The sequence below is a fragment of the Podarcis erhardii genome, assembly GCF_964252035.2.
Source record: "Podarcis erhardii genome assembly, chromosome: 5".
NCBI lineage: Eukaryota > Metazoa > Chordata > Lepidosauria > Squamata > Lacertidae > Podarcis > Podarcis erhardii.
This window is the reverse complement of record NC_138509.1, coordinates 192363-210302: the sequence shown is the minus strand read 5'-3', so window position 1 is coordinate 210302 and position 17940 is coordinate 192363. Positions and strand designations below refer to the sequence as shown.

Here is a 17940-nt window from a genome sequence, read left to right as displayed (position 1 = left end):
GGTGAAAACTTTCCCCTTTCGCACCCTTGCCAATACGTCATCAATTCTTGGCATTGGGAAGGCCATGGGGAGTGTCTGGGCGTTGATTCGCCTGAAGTCTATGACGAGACGTTTCTCTCGCGTGGCCTTTTTGTCCACAAAGAACACGGGGCTTCCGCCTACTGCCCTAGACTCCCTAATGAAACCTCTCCTTAAGTTCTTGTCTATAAAGGCTCTTAAGTCCTCCATCTCCTGATCGGACATAGAGTACAGTTTTCCTGCCGGTAACTTGGCCCCCGGGATCAAGTTGATCTGACAATCTTAAGGCCTGTGCGGCGGCAGCGTATCTGCCTCTCTTTCGCTGAAAACCTCTGCCAAGTCCATATATTCTGAAGGAATGCCGCCTTTCTCTCCTGCACACGTAGCCGCCACTCTGGCACTACCAACTCGTGGCTCCTTTACTCCCAAACAGTTCTCCAAGCAATGCGCTGATCCAAATGTCAGGTTATGCTGATGCCAGGAGACCACCAGATCGTGCATGGCCAACCAACTCATGCCCAAAATGATGGGTGGGCCCGCCAGCATGGCCACATGGAAAGCAATCATTTCGGAATGCGTTGAAATCCTCATTCTCATGGGGGGGTCTGATGGGTCTCTTCCCCTCCCAAAAGTTCCCTCCCATCAATGGTGGTCACTTGTAGCGGAAAGTCCAAAGGTAGTAAATGCAATTGGTGCTGCGCCGTGAAGTCCCTGCTGAAGAAATTGGCACTCGCTCCTGAGTCCAACAGGGCATGGACCTCTATAGCCTGTCCATTGGGGAGATCCAGCAACACCCTCACAATTATGCCTGGTTGGGGATGTCCTGGTCGGGGCTCTGGTTCAGTTCCCTTCCTGCCTGGCTGCTGCCCCGCCCCATTCCCAGCCAGGCACTGGCGTTTCTCTGCTTTTGGACTCCCCCCTCTCCCATCTGGAAGGAAGCCCCCACCATTCCCTGCCAGTTGCGGCGTTCAGGACACACTCTGGCAAAGTGCCCTGGTTTATGGCAGATAAAGCATTTCTTGGCAGCCTGCCCATTTTCTGCCACCTTGTGAGTTGGCCGTTGAGCTTTTGAATCTTCCCGCATGCGGGCAGAGTCAATTTCCATCGGCTCCGAGCGAGAGTGACCTTGCTCTCCCTCACTTGGTATGCCAGGAATGCGATCACCATTGGAACGCCGGCCTTTGCTCTCAGCCTTCTCTAGCTGCCTCAGCTCCTGCCTGCTGCCCATCGCCAGAGCAGCCTTAACGAGGGAATTCAAGTCCTGGTGTCGGGGGCCCCTGGCAAGCTCATCTTTCACCTGAGAATTCAGTCCGGCCTTAAACAGAGCTTTCACAGGTTTAGAGTCTAAGCTCCAGTCAAGCTTGTGCACCAGCATCGCAAATTGGGACTAGTACTCCCTCACAGTTGAGTTCCCCTGCCGGAGATCCAATAGCTGCTGCTGCGTCACATCCTCCTCAGATCCAAATGAAAACATAATGTCCATGGCTTCCCAGAATTGTTTGAGATTGCTGAGCGCAGCATTGTGGCTAGCAAGCAGTGGGCGTACCCAATCTCACGCTGCCCCCGTCAAATGGCCTATAAGGTACCCCACCTTGTCAGCATCCCCAGCAAAAGCAGCTCCTTGTAGTTCCAGGGCATACTGCATGTCAAGTTTGAAGCCTGTGTATAATTTGGGGTCCCCATTGAATTTGCTTACCAGCATCAAAGACCGGTTCAGTAAGCCCCCTCCAGAAGCTCCTTCAGATCTGGCCCTGGCTTCTTCCAAACGAATTCTTAATTCCTGTGATGTAGCCAATAAATCATTCCTCTCTTTTTCCAGCTGTGTAAGGCGAGCTTCCATCCTGCTTTTCTCCTTGCCTCTCCTCTCCTCTCGAGTGCTCATTAGCTGGGTGTGGTAGTTAGAGCAAACTGTCAGCTAGCCAGCTGCATGCGTTGCTGCACTTAGCAGAGAAACACTCCCGGCAGCCAGCCATAAATTCCTTTCTTTTTTTCCTTCTGACAAGATTACATGCAGAATAAACAAAGCGACCCGTCTCTCATGACGCGTTGCTCTAACTACTTTCTCCCTCTCCCTCGAGACCAACAGAGCCAACGGCTCAGCCCCTTCCGTTTTCCCCTGTGACGTGGATCCCCCTCTCTCTGAAGCACCCCTTCCTCCCCAGACTCACTATCCTCTTCTCTGTCTTCTGAGGAGGACTCAGTACTGAGCAGTGGAGATCGTTCCCTGTATCCTCTAATTCTTTCCTCCCTCGCTGCCTGCAGTTCCCTGACAATACCCTTTATTTTATTTTTTATTTTTTTTAATAATATTTATTAAGAGTTTCCAATTATAACAATATAAAAAAACAAAACATCCAAATTTAAGATCTTATTTTCCGTAACATCTTTCCAGGACTTCCCCTCCCCTCCCCCTCTTATATTCCAATTCTTACAAATAAATTCAACAATTTATTATCCCAAATTTTAACCTTATTATCATTAACCCAATTTAAAAATATTTTCCCATCTCCTAAGATCGACCTATTCCCTTCCGCGCGTTCCCCCCTTTAATATACATAATAGATTAAAATATAATAAAATAAAATATGATTTTGCAGCCTTTGGATTCCAAATTTCCCTCCCCCTTTTCCTGGTTGCGTTCCCCATATTGATCAACATCTGATGTCTTCCTGGAGCTCCCACATTTATTTAAACCATAGTCCTTTACCAGTCTTCTTTAATTTTAAATGTCCAATCTTGGAAGGAGTCTATCTCAAAAAGGCCCATTTTTTCCATCCAGATTTTTATATACTTGGGAGTAAAACTCCAATTTTATTTCTTAAACCTTTCAAATCTGGATGTCCCAAATGTTCCCACTTCCAACTTTGTCCAATTCTTATTATTCTTGTTGTTCTTGTTAATCTCTCTCCTCTTTCTTTTCCTGTTTTCCTGCACAAATGTTCTAATTCCAAAAGCTTCTAAATTCCACTGCAGAGGCTCTGTTATTCAGGAACGAAACATGATGCCAAGTCCCTTCCATTTTTCAATAGATAAGTCTATTGTCTACTTTAGTGTGTAAACCTCTGTAGCCAAAATAATGTTCCATTTCTGCAGTTTCCCAGGAGATAAAAAGTTCTGTCAAATTCGATGCCAACAACTTGTAATATCCCTCGGCTCCTCTAGGTGGATTGTAGTAACTCAGTTCCCTTCCAGATCACGTCCACCAGTCAAAGTAACTTATTATTCCTTGTTTTAAACATTTTGTATCCAATTTGTAACAAATATAACCGGCAAAGTCCTCGTAACAAAGTTCTCATTTTTGTTCTTCTGCTTTGACAGCTCTTTGACAGCTGTCAAAACTTCTCCTTGTCTTCTCCCGGCGCTCTAACTAAAACGCTCCCAGGTTCCGGGGGGGGGTTGCTTTTTGAATAAATTCCACTTTTCTCCTCCAGCTCAATCTTATAATTTTCCATCGCGAAATTTCATAACTTTATCAAAATAAGGTTGCGCTCAATCTTAGATGTTAAGTCCTTTACTTTAGCTCCTCTACAACAGGGGGGGGGCTGACTTCCTTTTTATGCCTCCCCCGCTCGTTCCGAATTCTTTAAAAGTTTCTCGCCTTTTTTAATCCAAGTTCCGATTACTCACGGGTTATGCTTTTAAGTCCAAATTTCCAATGGAGGAAGTCAGCGCTCTCCGTCGAATGGCATGCGGCTTCGCTCGGCAGGGGAAGCGGAGGACTCAAAGCACCACCACCCCCCTGTCACCCGTTCCGTAGCCTTTAAAAAGGCTCCTTCGCGGGTCGGGGGGGCTCAAAAGGTGCCAGCCGAGTCACCATGTCCATGGGTTTTAGCGCCCATGGTTTTTGAGGGTCCCCGCGTCGCCGGCGCGGCAGGACCCAGCCCCTACCGAGCAGGCTCCCTCCGGAGCTCGGAGGGAGTCCGCCATTCGGCGATGGCGCCAAACCGGAAGTCCCCCTGACAATACCCTTTAAAGCTGATTGTCCTGAGCATTAGATTAAGAAAAACCTCTTTGGATATGGCAGATTACTTGTTACCCTGGCTGCTCTGAGGCCCTCAGATGTTGTGACTTCTGATTTGCAGAGATTAATTGTTGCACTTCATTAACAAGGAAGCCAGCAAAGGGGAACATGGCTGCCTTTAAATAAAATTGTATCCACATCAGGAGTTAATGCTGAATTCCATATTAAAAGGAACTAGAGAAAAATGTTTGCATCCAAGCCGTCTAGCTTTCTTGGTTGTAGACGGTCAATAATATAAGTTCAAGTAATAACGAGGGTTGTTACCTTTTTAGAGGCCCTGTCCCTGCCTGTGCCATTTGATTTTCCTAGCTTGGTATAAAAAGTGATGTGGAAAGATTTATTTGTTTCCTTTCTGTGGTGGGGGTGGGGGGAGCACTAAGCAGGGAAGAGGGAGATTGGATTTAGTCGGTAAGGTGGCCAGATACAAGAAGGAAAAAGACTCTGTACTTTTAATATTGCATAGAAGAGGAAATTTCAGTAGCTGCTACACAGGGCTGTATCTTTTCAAATTCTTTTTTCTGTACCAGAGGTTTTCAACCTTTTTGAGTCCATGGCTCCCTTGACCAACTACATTCTTCCTGTGCCTCCCCTGTGGGATACCTGGTAAAAACTTGTGTTGTTTCATCATTTAGCAGTTTGGCCTTTAAATAAAAAAAGATTTAAAATTTAAGCAGCAGAGCTTTGAATAGGCTTTTAAAAATATGGCCCATTCATTCCCCTACTAAATGCTGTTTTTGTAAGTTTTGTAAGACTAGATCCATCTTTCCCCCTCTTGTTACTTGCAACCCTCACTCTGCTTCCCTCACCACAAATCCCTCTCTCTACCTTCCCATGTCATCATTTATAATCTCCCAGACCAAACAAAAGGGTCTCCATCTTGGATGGATTCAAGTTACAAGAAAGGAGATTCTGACTAAACATCAGGAAGAACTTTCTGTCAGTAAGAGCTGTTTGACTTCTACGAGAAGTGGTAGAATCTCCTTCCTTGGAGGTTTTGAAGCAGAGGTTGGACAGCCATTTGTCTTGGATGTTACATTTAAGATCCTTGCAGTTTAGGAGGCTGGACTGGATGACCCTTGAGGTCAGGGGTGCCAGCTTGAATTGGGGGCCCCAGGTAAGCCCCGCGCCACATAATCACATGATGCATGCACACCATTTGAAACCCAACCCAATAATAATAATAATAATAATAATAATAATAATAATAATAATAATAATAATTTGAATGGCAATGGCCATCAACTGGGGGGGTGCCCCCTCTAATGTTTTATTGGGGGTGAAGACCTCATGGCCCCTAAGAGTTGGCTCCTAAGTTGGCTCCTATGCTTGAGGTTTCTTCAAAATCTACAATTCCTTTTCTAGTAGGTGGGGGGGGAGTCATGCAGCAGGAAAAGACTCCTACTCCTGCCTTCTTCCTATGTTCCTTTAAATGTGTTTGTGGGAGGGGGGATTATGGGCTTGTTTTGTTCTTGTTCTTATTTTTATTTTTATCATGCATTTTGTATTTTTATTTTTTATTTTAGCCTGTGAACTGCCCTGAGATCTACGGATGAAGGGTGGTATACAAATTTAATGAATAATAGTAAGAAGAATAATAGTAATAATAAAAGTAATATCTTAACTTGCAATGGGGAGTGCTGAAATCTTGTCCATCTTATTTTGAGGGCTGTTCTACAAATCTAATTCCCCTTTTCCTCCTTTGCATCGTTTCTTTTCATGGCTATATTTCAATGGGTGGTTGTTGTTTTTTATTATCCTGTTAGGGGGATGGATGAGTCCCTCATTCAAGAGATCACACCCAAACTGATTGGGGATTGGCCCAACACCTACACATTCACCAAATCCTTGACAGAGTATGTAATTCAGCAAGAGAAAGGTAACCTAAATACTGCCATCATTCGACCATCCATCGTGTGCTGCAGCTGGCAAGAACCTTTCCCCGTAAGCATGACTGCTCTTCCATTTCTGTTGAGTACTCTGAAAATTCCCACTGCAGCTGTTGCTTTGCTCCCAGCATTTTGTCTCTCTGGAAATTGTTGCTACAAATACATTTGCTAAAAATCTCAACGGCATCAATTCCTTGGACTGTCTTGCTTCTTGGCAACGAGGGGAGGAAGGAAGGAGAACCGTATGGATCCTGGACCATGGATTTCTTTTCCATACCCCTTTGGGGACATTCATTCCCAATTTTGTGAGGGGATGAATGCATCCTGCAGTGAATAAATAACAATTTTTCATTACTCGTTTATAAAGCACCTACAACTAATACTGTGATTTAAGTCTTGAGGTTATTCCCTAACACTATGCTTATTTGTACTTATTCCTATCATGCTTTTTGTATTACTGCTGTTTACTTAGAATGTGGTGAACTGCTTTGGGCAGAATCTTTTGGGCAAGTGGTGATTGCTAACATAAGCAGATGAGGATGGCTTTTCGCAGTGCTTTTTCTGGGGTGCTCAAAGGTAGCAACACCTTTTGTCCTCCAAAGGTTAAAAGTGTGGCACTTCACGTACCAGCACCTTTTCTTCTAAAAAACCAAAAAAACTAGTTGTGTTTTTTTTAGTGAATTGGATTTAGATGGTGGATTGATGAGTGCCTAAGTCATGTAGTCACCTTATCCCAGCATTGCCACAACCATCCTTTTTTTAGAGAGAGAGAGAATTTGGAGACAATCTGAAAGAGGGATGTGTCCACTCATTCCACTTTTGCCTCTGGTAAATGAATTTGGAATATTTTTGTATTTGTAAAATCTACAAAACCTATTTGACCAGTAGCTTGCTTAGACAAAATATGTGAATGTCACAGAACGCAAAACCTCTCCAAAACCATTTTCAACACTCTTAAAAAAGTGGTCTATGACCATGTTTATTTTTTTACCATATTTTTAACCCACTTTTGTTTGCTGACTCACATCAATAAAAACCATCAATCTCAGGCAGAAAAAATGTGCACTAGGCTTCAGATTCACAGATTGGAATATGGGAAATGTGCTATGCATAATCTCAACTCTCCCCCCCCCCCTCCATAATTTCCCTCTCCATAATTGTTTTCCCTTATTTTTTTTCTTTTCAGGGGTGGATTGATCAGTTCAATGGACCATGCATTTTCTTGATTGCGGTATGTGTCACCTAGTAGAATTCTTAGGTTCCTGAGATGCTGGACCAGGTCCTCAGTAATATGCAACCTCATATGTAACCTCTGATAATTAGTACTTAATGTCCTTAAGAAACAGAAGAAACAAACTCCTTGCAGGTGGAGTTTGTTGCATACTTTGAACAAACAATGAAGCAGCAACTATTGGTGCAAATCACTATTAGTAATAGTAGTAAAATTCACTACTAAGTAGTAGTAGTAAAATTTATATCCAGGGGAGGTCTTTGTAGCCTCTCTTATTTTCAGTTGAAGACAGGCCAGAAAGCAAGCCTTGCCTGTGGCCAGTTATTCCCCACCCCCTTTAAATTGGTTGATTGGTTGGTTTTTGCTGCTTGGGAAAGCAGTGGCGAGAATGAGGAGAGGGTGGCCATACTTCATGTGGGTCTTTTTTGCTTTCCTCAAGAATATGCGCCCACTCATGGATGATTTGGAAAACCAAAACAAAATCAGAATGATTCTGGCAAAGATAATTTGCCTATAACTATCACCTTTCAAGTGATGAAAGTAGTTCTCCATTTTACTGAAATCTCGATCCAATTTCAGGTGCATTATCTCTGGGCAATGAAATTATACCACAAAATTTGCTAACTAGCCCCTTCTCCATCCCACAGACTGGAAAGGGGATTGCACGGATTGTAAAATGCAACAAAGATGCAGTTGCAGATATCATTCCTGTAGATATTGCCATCAATTTGATCCTTGCTACTGGATGGTACACTGCAGTTCAGAGGTAGGACTGGTGTTTTGTGACGGACTTACATGGGCAAATAGGTTACTGAGATTCCCCTTCTTTCTTTATCTCTTCTTTCTTGTTTTTCTTTTTCTTTTTTTGGATTTGATCTTTTATATGATCTCTTTGATCTCTTTTATGATCTTTGATTTTGGATGGCTCTCGATTAGTACTAACTAGATGTATATGTCTTAACATCTAACAATTATATTTTGAAAGATGAAGACGTGTACAGAGAGCTGGCAGAGAGAAAAGGAAGGGGGCTGTATGAAAGAGGTTTTCTCAGGGTGTGAAACGGAGGAAGAGGAAGCTCTCCCAGGTGGGAGGTGGGAGAATTCAACTCTCTGTATGGGTGAAGATCAAGATAAAAGGGTGGCCGAGGGCTATATTTAAACTTTTGTGTCTTCTGAATATCCTATGAGGTTTATTAATGTGCTGTATTTTCTTTTTCTCATTAGTTCTTTCTGTCTGATTTCTATTATTCTATTATTTTCTATTATTCTGATGTTTTCTATTATTCCCTTTATTTTAGTTGGAATTTAATGCTTTATTAGGTTGAAAACCTTTAATAAAATAGTTGTTTTTTTAAAGGACTGATGTTATGAATATGCATTCTAGTTTCTACCTTCCCTTGTAGGTATGCATTTTGTGTAGCTAGCTCGCTTATGGTATCACCACCACCACATTTGAATATGAACATGTGCATATTCAAACTTCTCATTCATTCATTCAGTCACTTTTAAATGTATATCTCAGCCTTCCTGCCAGAGGAGTCCAGGGCGGTCAACACATCAGCCTTTAAACAGTACAATGCAAATAAAATGACATCATACCCCAAAAAAAGCAAGCGAAAGAATTACAAAATTTAAAGGGGAAGAAGAGAGACCTAATCAGCTGTTCTTTAGCACTGGGCAGAATAGTCATTGTGGGATGAGATCTGGGATGAGATCTGCAAATAAAGCCTCATTACTCAGAGCCAGGTTTCTAATTTGAGACATTTATTATATTATTCAAGAGTAAAATGTGTGAGAAATACTCGGTTGCACAGAAATAAATATTTTCTGTCGAGTCCACCCGCAGGCCACACACATGAGTCATGGCTCATGCCCTTCATTGCTTTTGCCTGGGTGGAAAGTGTCTTTGAATTGCAATTATGCTTCTTGGTCACTTGGATGGAGGGTGTGTGTGTGTAGAAACCTCTGGTTTTACTACATTTTAAGCTATTGTACCAAAGTAAGAGCCATGTCCATTGCACCAGGTGTGAGATGGCATCAACCCCAGCACAGATGTGCAACATGACTAATTTCTGAATGAGTCACTGCTCTGGGCTGGGCTCCTCCTAAGCTGCAAGATTGGTGATTTATACAGAAGTGCATGGGTATTTGCTTTTTAAAAGTAAACCTTTGGGATGTAAAAGTTCCTCTAATTTTAAACCTCCCTTTTAAATTCAGGAAAGAAGCATGACTACTCAGCTGTTAGAAATTTAGGAAATTTAGAATGATAGCCATTCTAAACAAAACAATACTGTGTTTTGTTTTATTTCTCCATTTCATTCTTTCCCTCCTTGCTTATTTTTCAGGCCCAAGTCACTGTTGGTATACAATTGTATAACAAGTAACATCAGCCCATTTTCCTGGGGAGAAATACGTAAGTTTATTTTTAAAAGTGCAAGGTGGATTCCATGGAAATCACAGGTTTCAGACATGGCACATATTTGGTGGATTCTGCCAATGTAATCCTGAAAGCTTGCCCTGGTACATCCACAGATAAAGGCTGTGAATTATCAGGGTAATTATTAATTACCCTGATTAACCCTGTGGCCTTCTGCCTTCTATTAAATTAAAACAAAAAACCCCAATGTTTTGGCAACTTGAAATTTTATTTTGTGCTACATTTCTTGTTCCATTGACTCCAGAACACTCACCTACAGCACAGTCACAAACCAGTGGTGAGAGAGAATATATAGTCGAAAATATATTATGGGTTCCCATTACCATAGGGGCAGGTGATATTATCTGGTCCTGCGTCCATTTGCCTCATTTTGTAAGCAGTTCACACCAGTGATACCAAACAAGCCAAGCCCACTGGAAGGACTCTCCTGAGGCAGTGGTGGGATGGTGTCATGACCGCCTTCTTAGAGAACAAGCCAATGACTTTGGAGGAAGCATCAGAAGGCGAGAGGGAATTGCCCTCAGAGCTTGCCTTGGAAGACCCTCGTGCTCTGAAACATCAGATACAGAAAGAGTCCATTCTGCCAGCACCTCTGTGGCCTGAGGAGGTTGCATTGCTGACCTTTGGTTCTTGAGGGCTCCAGTGCAGAAGCTCCAGTGTAGCCACGGACTGTTAAATTGACCAATTCTATGAAGACTTACAACACCTTCTAGAAATTACACCAAAGAAGGATGTTCTTCTCATTATAGGGGATTGGAATGCTAAAGTACGGAGTCAAGAGATAAAAGGAACAACTGGTAAGTTTGGCCTTGGAGTTTAAAATGAAGCAGGACAAAGGCTAATAGAGTTTTGTCAAGAAAACAAGCTGGTCATCACAAACATTCTTTTCCAGCAACACAAGAGCAGATGGGCAGCATCAAAATCAGATTGATTATACTCTCTGCAGCCAAAGACGGAGAAGCTCTATGCAGTCAGCAAAAACAAGACCTGGAGCTGACTGTGGCTTAGATCATCAGCTTCTTATATTCAAGCTTAAACTGAAGAAAGTAGGGAAAACTACTGGGCCAGTAAGATACAATCTAAATCAAATCACAGTAGAAGTGAGGAACAGTTTTAAGAATTTAGATTTGGTGGACTGAAGAACTATGGATGGAGGCTTATAACTATACAGGAGGCAGCAACGAAAACCATCCCAATGAAAAGGAAATGCAAGAAAGCAAAGTGGCTGTCCAGCGAGGCCTTACAAATAGCAGGGGACAGAATACAAGCAAAATGCAAGGGAGATACTGAAAGATACAGTAAATTGAATGCAGATTTCTAAAGAATAGCAAGGAGAGACAAAAGGGCTTGTTTAACAAGCAATGCAAAGAAATATAGGAAAACAATAGAATGGGGGAAACCAGAGATCTGTTCAAGAAAATTGGAGATATGAAAGGAACATTTCGTGCAAAGGACAAAAGTGGTAAGGACCTAACAGAAGCAGAAGACATCAAGAAGAGGTGGAATTATACCAGAAAGATATGGATGTCTTGTACACCCCAGGTAGTATGGTTGCTGACCAGACATCCTGGAAAGTGAAGTCAAATGGGCCATAGAAAGCACTGCTAATAACAAGGCCAGTGGAAGTGATGATAGCTGAACTATTTAAAATTTTAAAAGATGATGCTGTTAAGGTGCTACACTCAATATGTCAGCAAGTTTGGAAAACTCAGCAGTGGCCAGAGGATTGGAGAAGATCAGTCTGCATCCCAATCCCAAAGAATGCTCCAACTACTGCACAATTGTGCTCATTTCACACGCTAGCAAGGTTATGCTTAAAATTCTACAAGCGGTATGTGGACCGAGAACTCCCAGAAGTGCAAGTTGGATTTCAAAGGGGCAGAGGAACCAGGGACCATTGCAAACGTGCACTGGATTATGGAGAAAGCTAGAGAAAAACATCTACTTCTGCTTCATAACTGTGTCAACCACAGCAAACTATGGCAAGTTCTTAAAGAAATGGGACTGCCATCTGTCTCCTGAGAAATCTCTATGTGGGACAAGAAGCTACAGTTAGAACTGGATATAGAACAACTGATCGGTTCAAAATTGGGAAAGGAGTACGAGGCTGTATATTGTCTCCCTGATTATTTAACATATGCAGAATTCATCATGTGAAAGGCTGGACTGTATGAATCCCAAACCGGAATTAAGATTGCCAGAAGAAATATCAACAACCTCAGATATGCAGATGACGCATCTTTGATGGCAGAAAGTGAGGAGGAATTAAAGAACCTCTTAATGAGGGTGAAAGTGCAAAATATGGTCTGAAGCTCAACATCAAAAAAACGAAGATTGGTCCCACTGGTCCCATCACCTCTTGGCAAATAGAAGGAGAAGAAATTGAGGCAGTAAGAGATTTTACTTTCTTGGGCTCCATGATCACTGCAGATGGTGACAGCAGTCACGAAATTAAAAGATGCCTGCTTCTTGGGAGAAAAGCAATGACAAACATAGACAGCATCTTAAAAAGTAGAGACATCACCTTGCCGACAAAGGTCCGTAAAGTTAAAGCTATGGTTTTCCCAGTAGTGATGTATGGACGTGAGAGTTGCACCATAAAGAAGGCTGATTGCCGAAAAATTGATGCTTTTGAATTATGGTGCTGGAGGATTAGAATTATGGTGCTCCAAAGTCAGTCCTCAGGGAATGTGCAGGCGACCTTGGAACGGACAGCTCGCGGAAGAACCCCGACCAAACCAAAGAGGAGGCGTGTAGTGGTGATAGGGGATTCCCTACTGAGGGGAACAGAAGCAGTGATCTGTGGGCCTGACAAGATGTCTCGGGAAGTGTGCTGTCTCCCCGGGGCTAAGATCCAAGATGTAACTGAACGACTGCAAGGAATCATAAAGCCCACTGACAAATACCCCTTCCTGTTGGTTCATGTGGGAACCAATGACACTGCAAGCAATAGCCTCCAGAAGATCAAAAGAGGGCAGGAAATTGAAGCAATTAAATGCACAAACTGTCATCTCATCTGTCCTCCCAGTTGAACGACGTGGCCCAGGGAGAGAGGGAAAAATAGTGGAAGTGAACAACTGGCTTCGCAAATGGTGTAAACAGGAACGGTTTGGATTCTTAGATCACGGACTGCAGTTTCTTGAAGATGGACTTCTGGCAAGCGATGGGCTGCACCTCACAACGGTTGGGAGGAATGTTTTTGCCAAAAATCTCAGAAACCTCATCAGGAGGGCTTTAAACTGACTAACGTGGGGGAGGGAGACAGTGCTCCTGAAGGTAGGAGTCTATCAATTGATGAAGATGATCATCCAAATGTCATAGACCAAATGGAGCAAACAGCACACAGACCTAGTGGTGGGAGGAAAAAATCCTTAAATAAGAGACACGGGGGAATGATTAATGGACTTCAATGTCTGTACACTAATGCGCAAAGCATGGGTAATAAACAAGATGAGCTTGAGCTCCTGGTACAGCAAACTAAATATGACATAATAGGCATCACTGAAACCTGGTGGGATAAGTCCCACGACTGGAATGTAATAATGGAGGGATACAATCTATTTCAGAGAAACAGACCAGACAAGAAAGGAGGAGGAGTGGCGTTATATGTCACGGATGTGTATACCTGTGAAGAGATCCAAGATTTAGAACCTCAAAGCCAAAGTGAGAGCATTTGGGTCAAAATTAAGGGAGAGAAGAATAACAGGGACCTCATTGTGGGAGTTTACTATAGATCCCCAAGCCAAACGGAGGACATAGATGATGCCTTCCTGGAACAGATGGCCAAGCATGCAAAAGGAAGGGAGATAGTAGTAATGGGGGACTTCAATTACCTGGATATTTGTTGGATGTCAAACTCAGCCAAGAGCATAAGGTCAAACAGATTCCTCACTGGCCTTGCAGACAACTTCGTTGTCCAGAAAGTGGGAGAAGCAACAAGAGGAACAGCCATTTTAGATCTGGTCCTAACCAATGTTGATGACCTGGTTAGTGGGGTAGAAGTGGAAGGATCATTAGGCGCGAGTGATCATGCTCTTCTGAAGTTTACTATACAGCGGAAAAGAGCAGCCAAGCATACTAGGACTCAATTTCTTGACTTTAAGAAAGCCGACTTCATAAAACTTAGGGAAGTGCTGGGTGAGATCCCATGGACAGTAATATTAAAAGGAAAGGGAGTTCATGATGGCTGGGAGTTTGTTAAGAGGGAGATAGTAAAAGCACAACTTCAGGCAATACCAATGAGACGGAAACATGGAAGGTGCCTAAAGAAGCCAGGGTGGCTATCTAAAGAACTTTTAACTGAGTTAAGATTAAAAAAGGATGTGTACAAAAAATGGAAAAGGGGGGAAAGCACCAAAGAGGAATTCAAACAAATAGCCAGGACGTGTAGACACAAAGTCAGAAAAGCTAAAGCACAGAATGAACTCAGGCTTGCTAGAGAGGTTAAAAGCAACAAAAAAGGCTTTTATGGGTATGTTCGTAGCAAAAGGAAGAACAAAGAAACCGTGGGGTCACTCAGAGGAGAAGATGGTGAAATGCAAACAGGGGACACAGAAAGGGCTGAACTCCTCAGTGCCTTCTTTGCCTCAGTCTTCTCCGATAAAGAAAACAATGCCCGACCTGAAGAATTTGGAGCAAATGATTCAGCAGAGGAAACACAGCCCAGAATAACTAAGGAGATAGTACAAGAATACTTGGCTAGTTTAGATGTATTCAAGTCTCCAGGGCCAGATGAACTGCATCCAAGAGTATTAAAAGAACTGGCAGATGTGATCTCAGAACCACTGGCAGTCATCTTTGAGAATTCCTGGAGAACAGACGAAGTCCCGGCAGACTGGAGGAGGGCAAATGTTGTCCCTATTTTCAAAAAGGGGAAAAGAGCGGACCCAAATAATTACCACCCAGTCAGTCTGACATCAATACCAGGGAAGATTCTGGAGCAGATCATTAAGCAAACAGTCTGTGAGCACCTAGAAAGAAATACTGTGATCACCAATAGTCAGCATGGATTTCTGAAAAATAAGTCATGTCAGACTAACCTGATCTCGTTTTTTGACAGAATTACAAGCCTGGTAGATGAAGGGAATGCAGTGGATGTAGCCTACCTTGATTTCAGCAAGGCATTTGACAAGGTGCCCCATGATATTCTTGTAAAGAAGCTGGTAAAATGCGGTCTTGACTATGCTACCACTCAGTGGATTTGTAACTGGCTGACTGACCGAACCCAAAGGGTGCTCATCAATGGTTCCTCTTCATCCTGGAGAAGAGTGACTAGTGGGGTGCCACAGGGTTCTGTCTTGGGCCCGGTCTTATTCAACATCTTTATCAACGACTTGGATGATGGACTCAAGGGCATCCTGATCAAATTTGCAGATGACACCAAACTGGGAGGGGTGGCTAACACCCCAGAGGACAGGATCACACTTCAAAACGACCTTGACAGATTAGAGAACTGGGCCAAAACAAACAAGATGAATTTTAATAGGGAGAAATGTAAAGTACTGCAGTTGGGCAAAAAAAATGAGAGGCACAAATACAAGATGGGTGACACCTGGCTTGAGAGCAGTACATGTGAAAAGGATCTAGGAGTCTTGGTTGACCACAAACTTGACATGAGCCAACAGTGTGACGCGGCAGCTAAAAAAGCCAATGCAATTCTGGGCTGCATCAATAGGAGTATTGCATCTAGATCAAGGGAAGTAATAGTGCCACTGTATTCTGCTCTGGTCAGACCTCACCTGGAGTACTGTGTCCAGTTCTGGGCACCACAGTTCAAGAAGGACACTGACAAACTGGAACGTGTCCAGAGGAGGGCAACCAAAATGGTCAAAGACCTGGAAACGATGCCTTATGAAGAACGGCTAAGGGAGCTGGGCATGTTTAGCCTGGAGAAGAGGAGGTTAAGGGGTGATATGATAGCCATGTTCAAATATATAAAAGGATGTCACATAGAGGAGGGAGAAAGGTTGTTTTCTGCTGCTCCAGAGAAGCGGACACGGAGCAATGGTTCCAAACTACAAGAAAGAAGATTCCTCCTAAACATTAGGAAGAACTTCCTGACAGTAAGAGCTGTTCGACAGTGGAATTTGCTGCCAAGGAATGTGGTGGAGTCTCCTTCTTTGGAGGTCTTTAAGCAGAGGCTTGACAGCCATATGTCAGGAGTGCTCTGATGATGTTTCCTGCTTGGCAGGGGGTTGGACTCGATGGCCCTTGTGGTCTCTTCCAACTCTATGATTCTATGATTCTATGAGACTCTTGAGAGTCCCATGGAATGCAAGAAGATCAAACCTATCCATTCTTAAGGCAATCAGCCCTTGAGTGCTTACTGGAAGGACAGATCCTGAAGCTGAGGCTCCAATACCTTGGCCACCTCATGAGAAGAGAAGACACCATGGAAAAGACCCTGATGTTGGGAAAGATTTAGGGCACAAGGAGAAGGGGACGACAGAGGACGAGATGGTTGGACAGTGTTCTCAAAGCTACCAACATGAGTTTGGCCAAACTGCAGGAGGCAGAGGAAGACAGGAGAGCCTGGCGTGCTCTGGTCCATGGAGTCATGAAGAGGTGGACACAACTAAACGACTAAACAACAACATCCATGGCTTAACCCTTCCTCTGCTCATCATTTTTTCTCTACGTTGCCTCTCGGTTTTTGTTCTTGTTTGTCAGATCTTATCCTTCCTGAGGTCTGAAACAATTCTAGTGCTTATGTAATTATGCAATTCAGCTTCTGTACATTTCCTCTGCTCCACTCAGTAAGTCTCCTCCCTTGTTGTCCATTATGCACAAAGGACTTATTAAGGTCAGCAGGAATTCTGTATGGAGATGAAATGCAGAGTATGCAGTTGAAATGAACATTGTGCATTGAAAAGCAGCAGCAGGGGAACAGTATAGAATCAAAGTCCTTTGGCAAAACTGCTCCGAAGCTATTTCACACAGTGACTTATGTCAGTTGGCATTAGAGTCCATGTGGCTAAAACCACTGAAATGTAAGAATCTTAGAAGATTTAATGTTTTGTGAATTGATGTCTTAGGGTCCTGAATCCACTGAAGCTATATGCTCTGGGAAAATGAGATGTGGGGATTTTTAAGTGTCCTTAATGTAGTTTATCCCTAAGGGGGATAGTGTAAATCAGCAGTTACAGATACAAGTAGTTCTGTGAGTAGTAGTGCCAGGAAGGGCTCAACAACTCAGCCAAAAGTTAGTCTCCTGGATCGCCAGACAGCCTTTCCTCCTCTAGACAGAATTTCTAATTCCCCTCTATCATTGCTTTCACTGAAAGAGTAAGGAGGACAGGAATGTCCCTTGGGTCTTATCATCATCTTCCTGTTCAAGGCAGAGTGAAAGGTAAAAGGTAAAGGGACCCCTGACAGTTAAGTCCAGTCGCAAACGACTCTGTGGTTGCAGCGCTCATCTCACTTTACAGGCTGAGGGAGCCAGCATTTGTCTGCTTCCACAGACAGTTTTTCCGGATCATGTGGCCAGCATGACTAAGCTGTTTACCTTCCTGCTGGAGCGGTACTTATTTATCTACTTGCACTGCATGCTTTCGAACTGCTAGGTTGGCAGGAGCTGGGACCGAATGGTGGGAGCTCACCCCGTCATGGGGCCTCAAACTGCCAACCTTCTGATTGGCAAGTCCAACCGGCACAGTGGTTTAAACGACAGTGGCACCCGTGTCCCTTGAATGAAAGGTAGAAACACATCATTTCTTGTGGATGTTTTAGGAGGGGGGAAATGCATGCTAGCTGTCGTTACATCGAAATAATCAGAGAGATGACTCTCTATTTGTAATCCTATTAACTTTCTTAGGTATGTAGACAAAGGATGAAATGAATCCTACTGCAAAAGATCTCTCACATTCCCAGATGAGTGCAAAAGTTTGCAGAGTGCAAAAGTTAACTGCAGCCTTTTCTCGTTGCTTTTCTGTAATCAAACAATACTAAATTAATTCAGGCCTATCTGTATGCTCTTGCAAGTATGACTTCAATTCTCTTTTGATAAAAGCAAAAACAACAACCATGTCCCCTGTTATTTTACAGGCGATATTGCCATGGACATATTGGAGAGGATTCCCCTGGAGAAAGCCTTCAGAATCCCTAATGCTTGCATGACCCAAAGCGACTTTACGTATGAGTATTGGAGAACTGTTAGTCACAAGTTCCCTGCCTTTCTCTATGATTTGTATTTAAGACTAACTGGAAGGAAGCCAAGGTGAGGGAAAACTGCTAAATGGTTAAACAGGCAGTGACCATTTTAGGTGCATCTAATATGTGTGTAACCATGACCATGTGCATCGCATCGAACCTGGAAGGAACATGAAAACGTCACAAAAAGGGGCGGGAC

The 17940-nt window shown here is 43.3% G+C and overlaps 1 protein-coding gene across 7 annotated transcripts in view; it reads left to right on the top strand.

Annotated features, from left to right (window-relative positions):
• FAR2 (fatty acyl-CoA reductase 2) overlaps positions 1–17940 on the top strand; it is a 92099-nt gene that overhangs the window by 57116 nt on the left and 17043 nt on the right. For all 7 annotated transcript variants that reach the window (XM_081861395.1, XM_081861391.1, XM_081861394.1 and 4 more), the window contains 5 exons: positions 5803–5980; positions 7112–7156; positions 7804–7922; positions 9502–9569; positions 17637–17808. In XM_081861395.1, coding sequence (XP_081717521.1) covers positions 5803–5980; positions 7112–7156; positions 7804–7922; positions 9502–9569; positions 17637–17808 — 582 coding nt within the window. The remainder of the gene's footprint in view (positions 1–5802; positions 5981–7111; positions 7157–7803; positions 7923–9501; positions 9570–17636; positions 17809–17940) is intronic.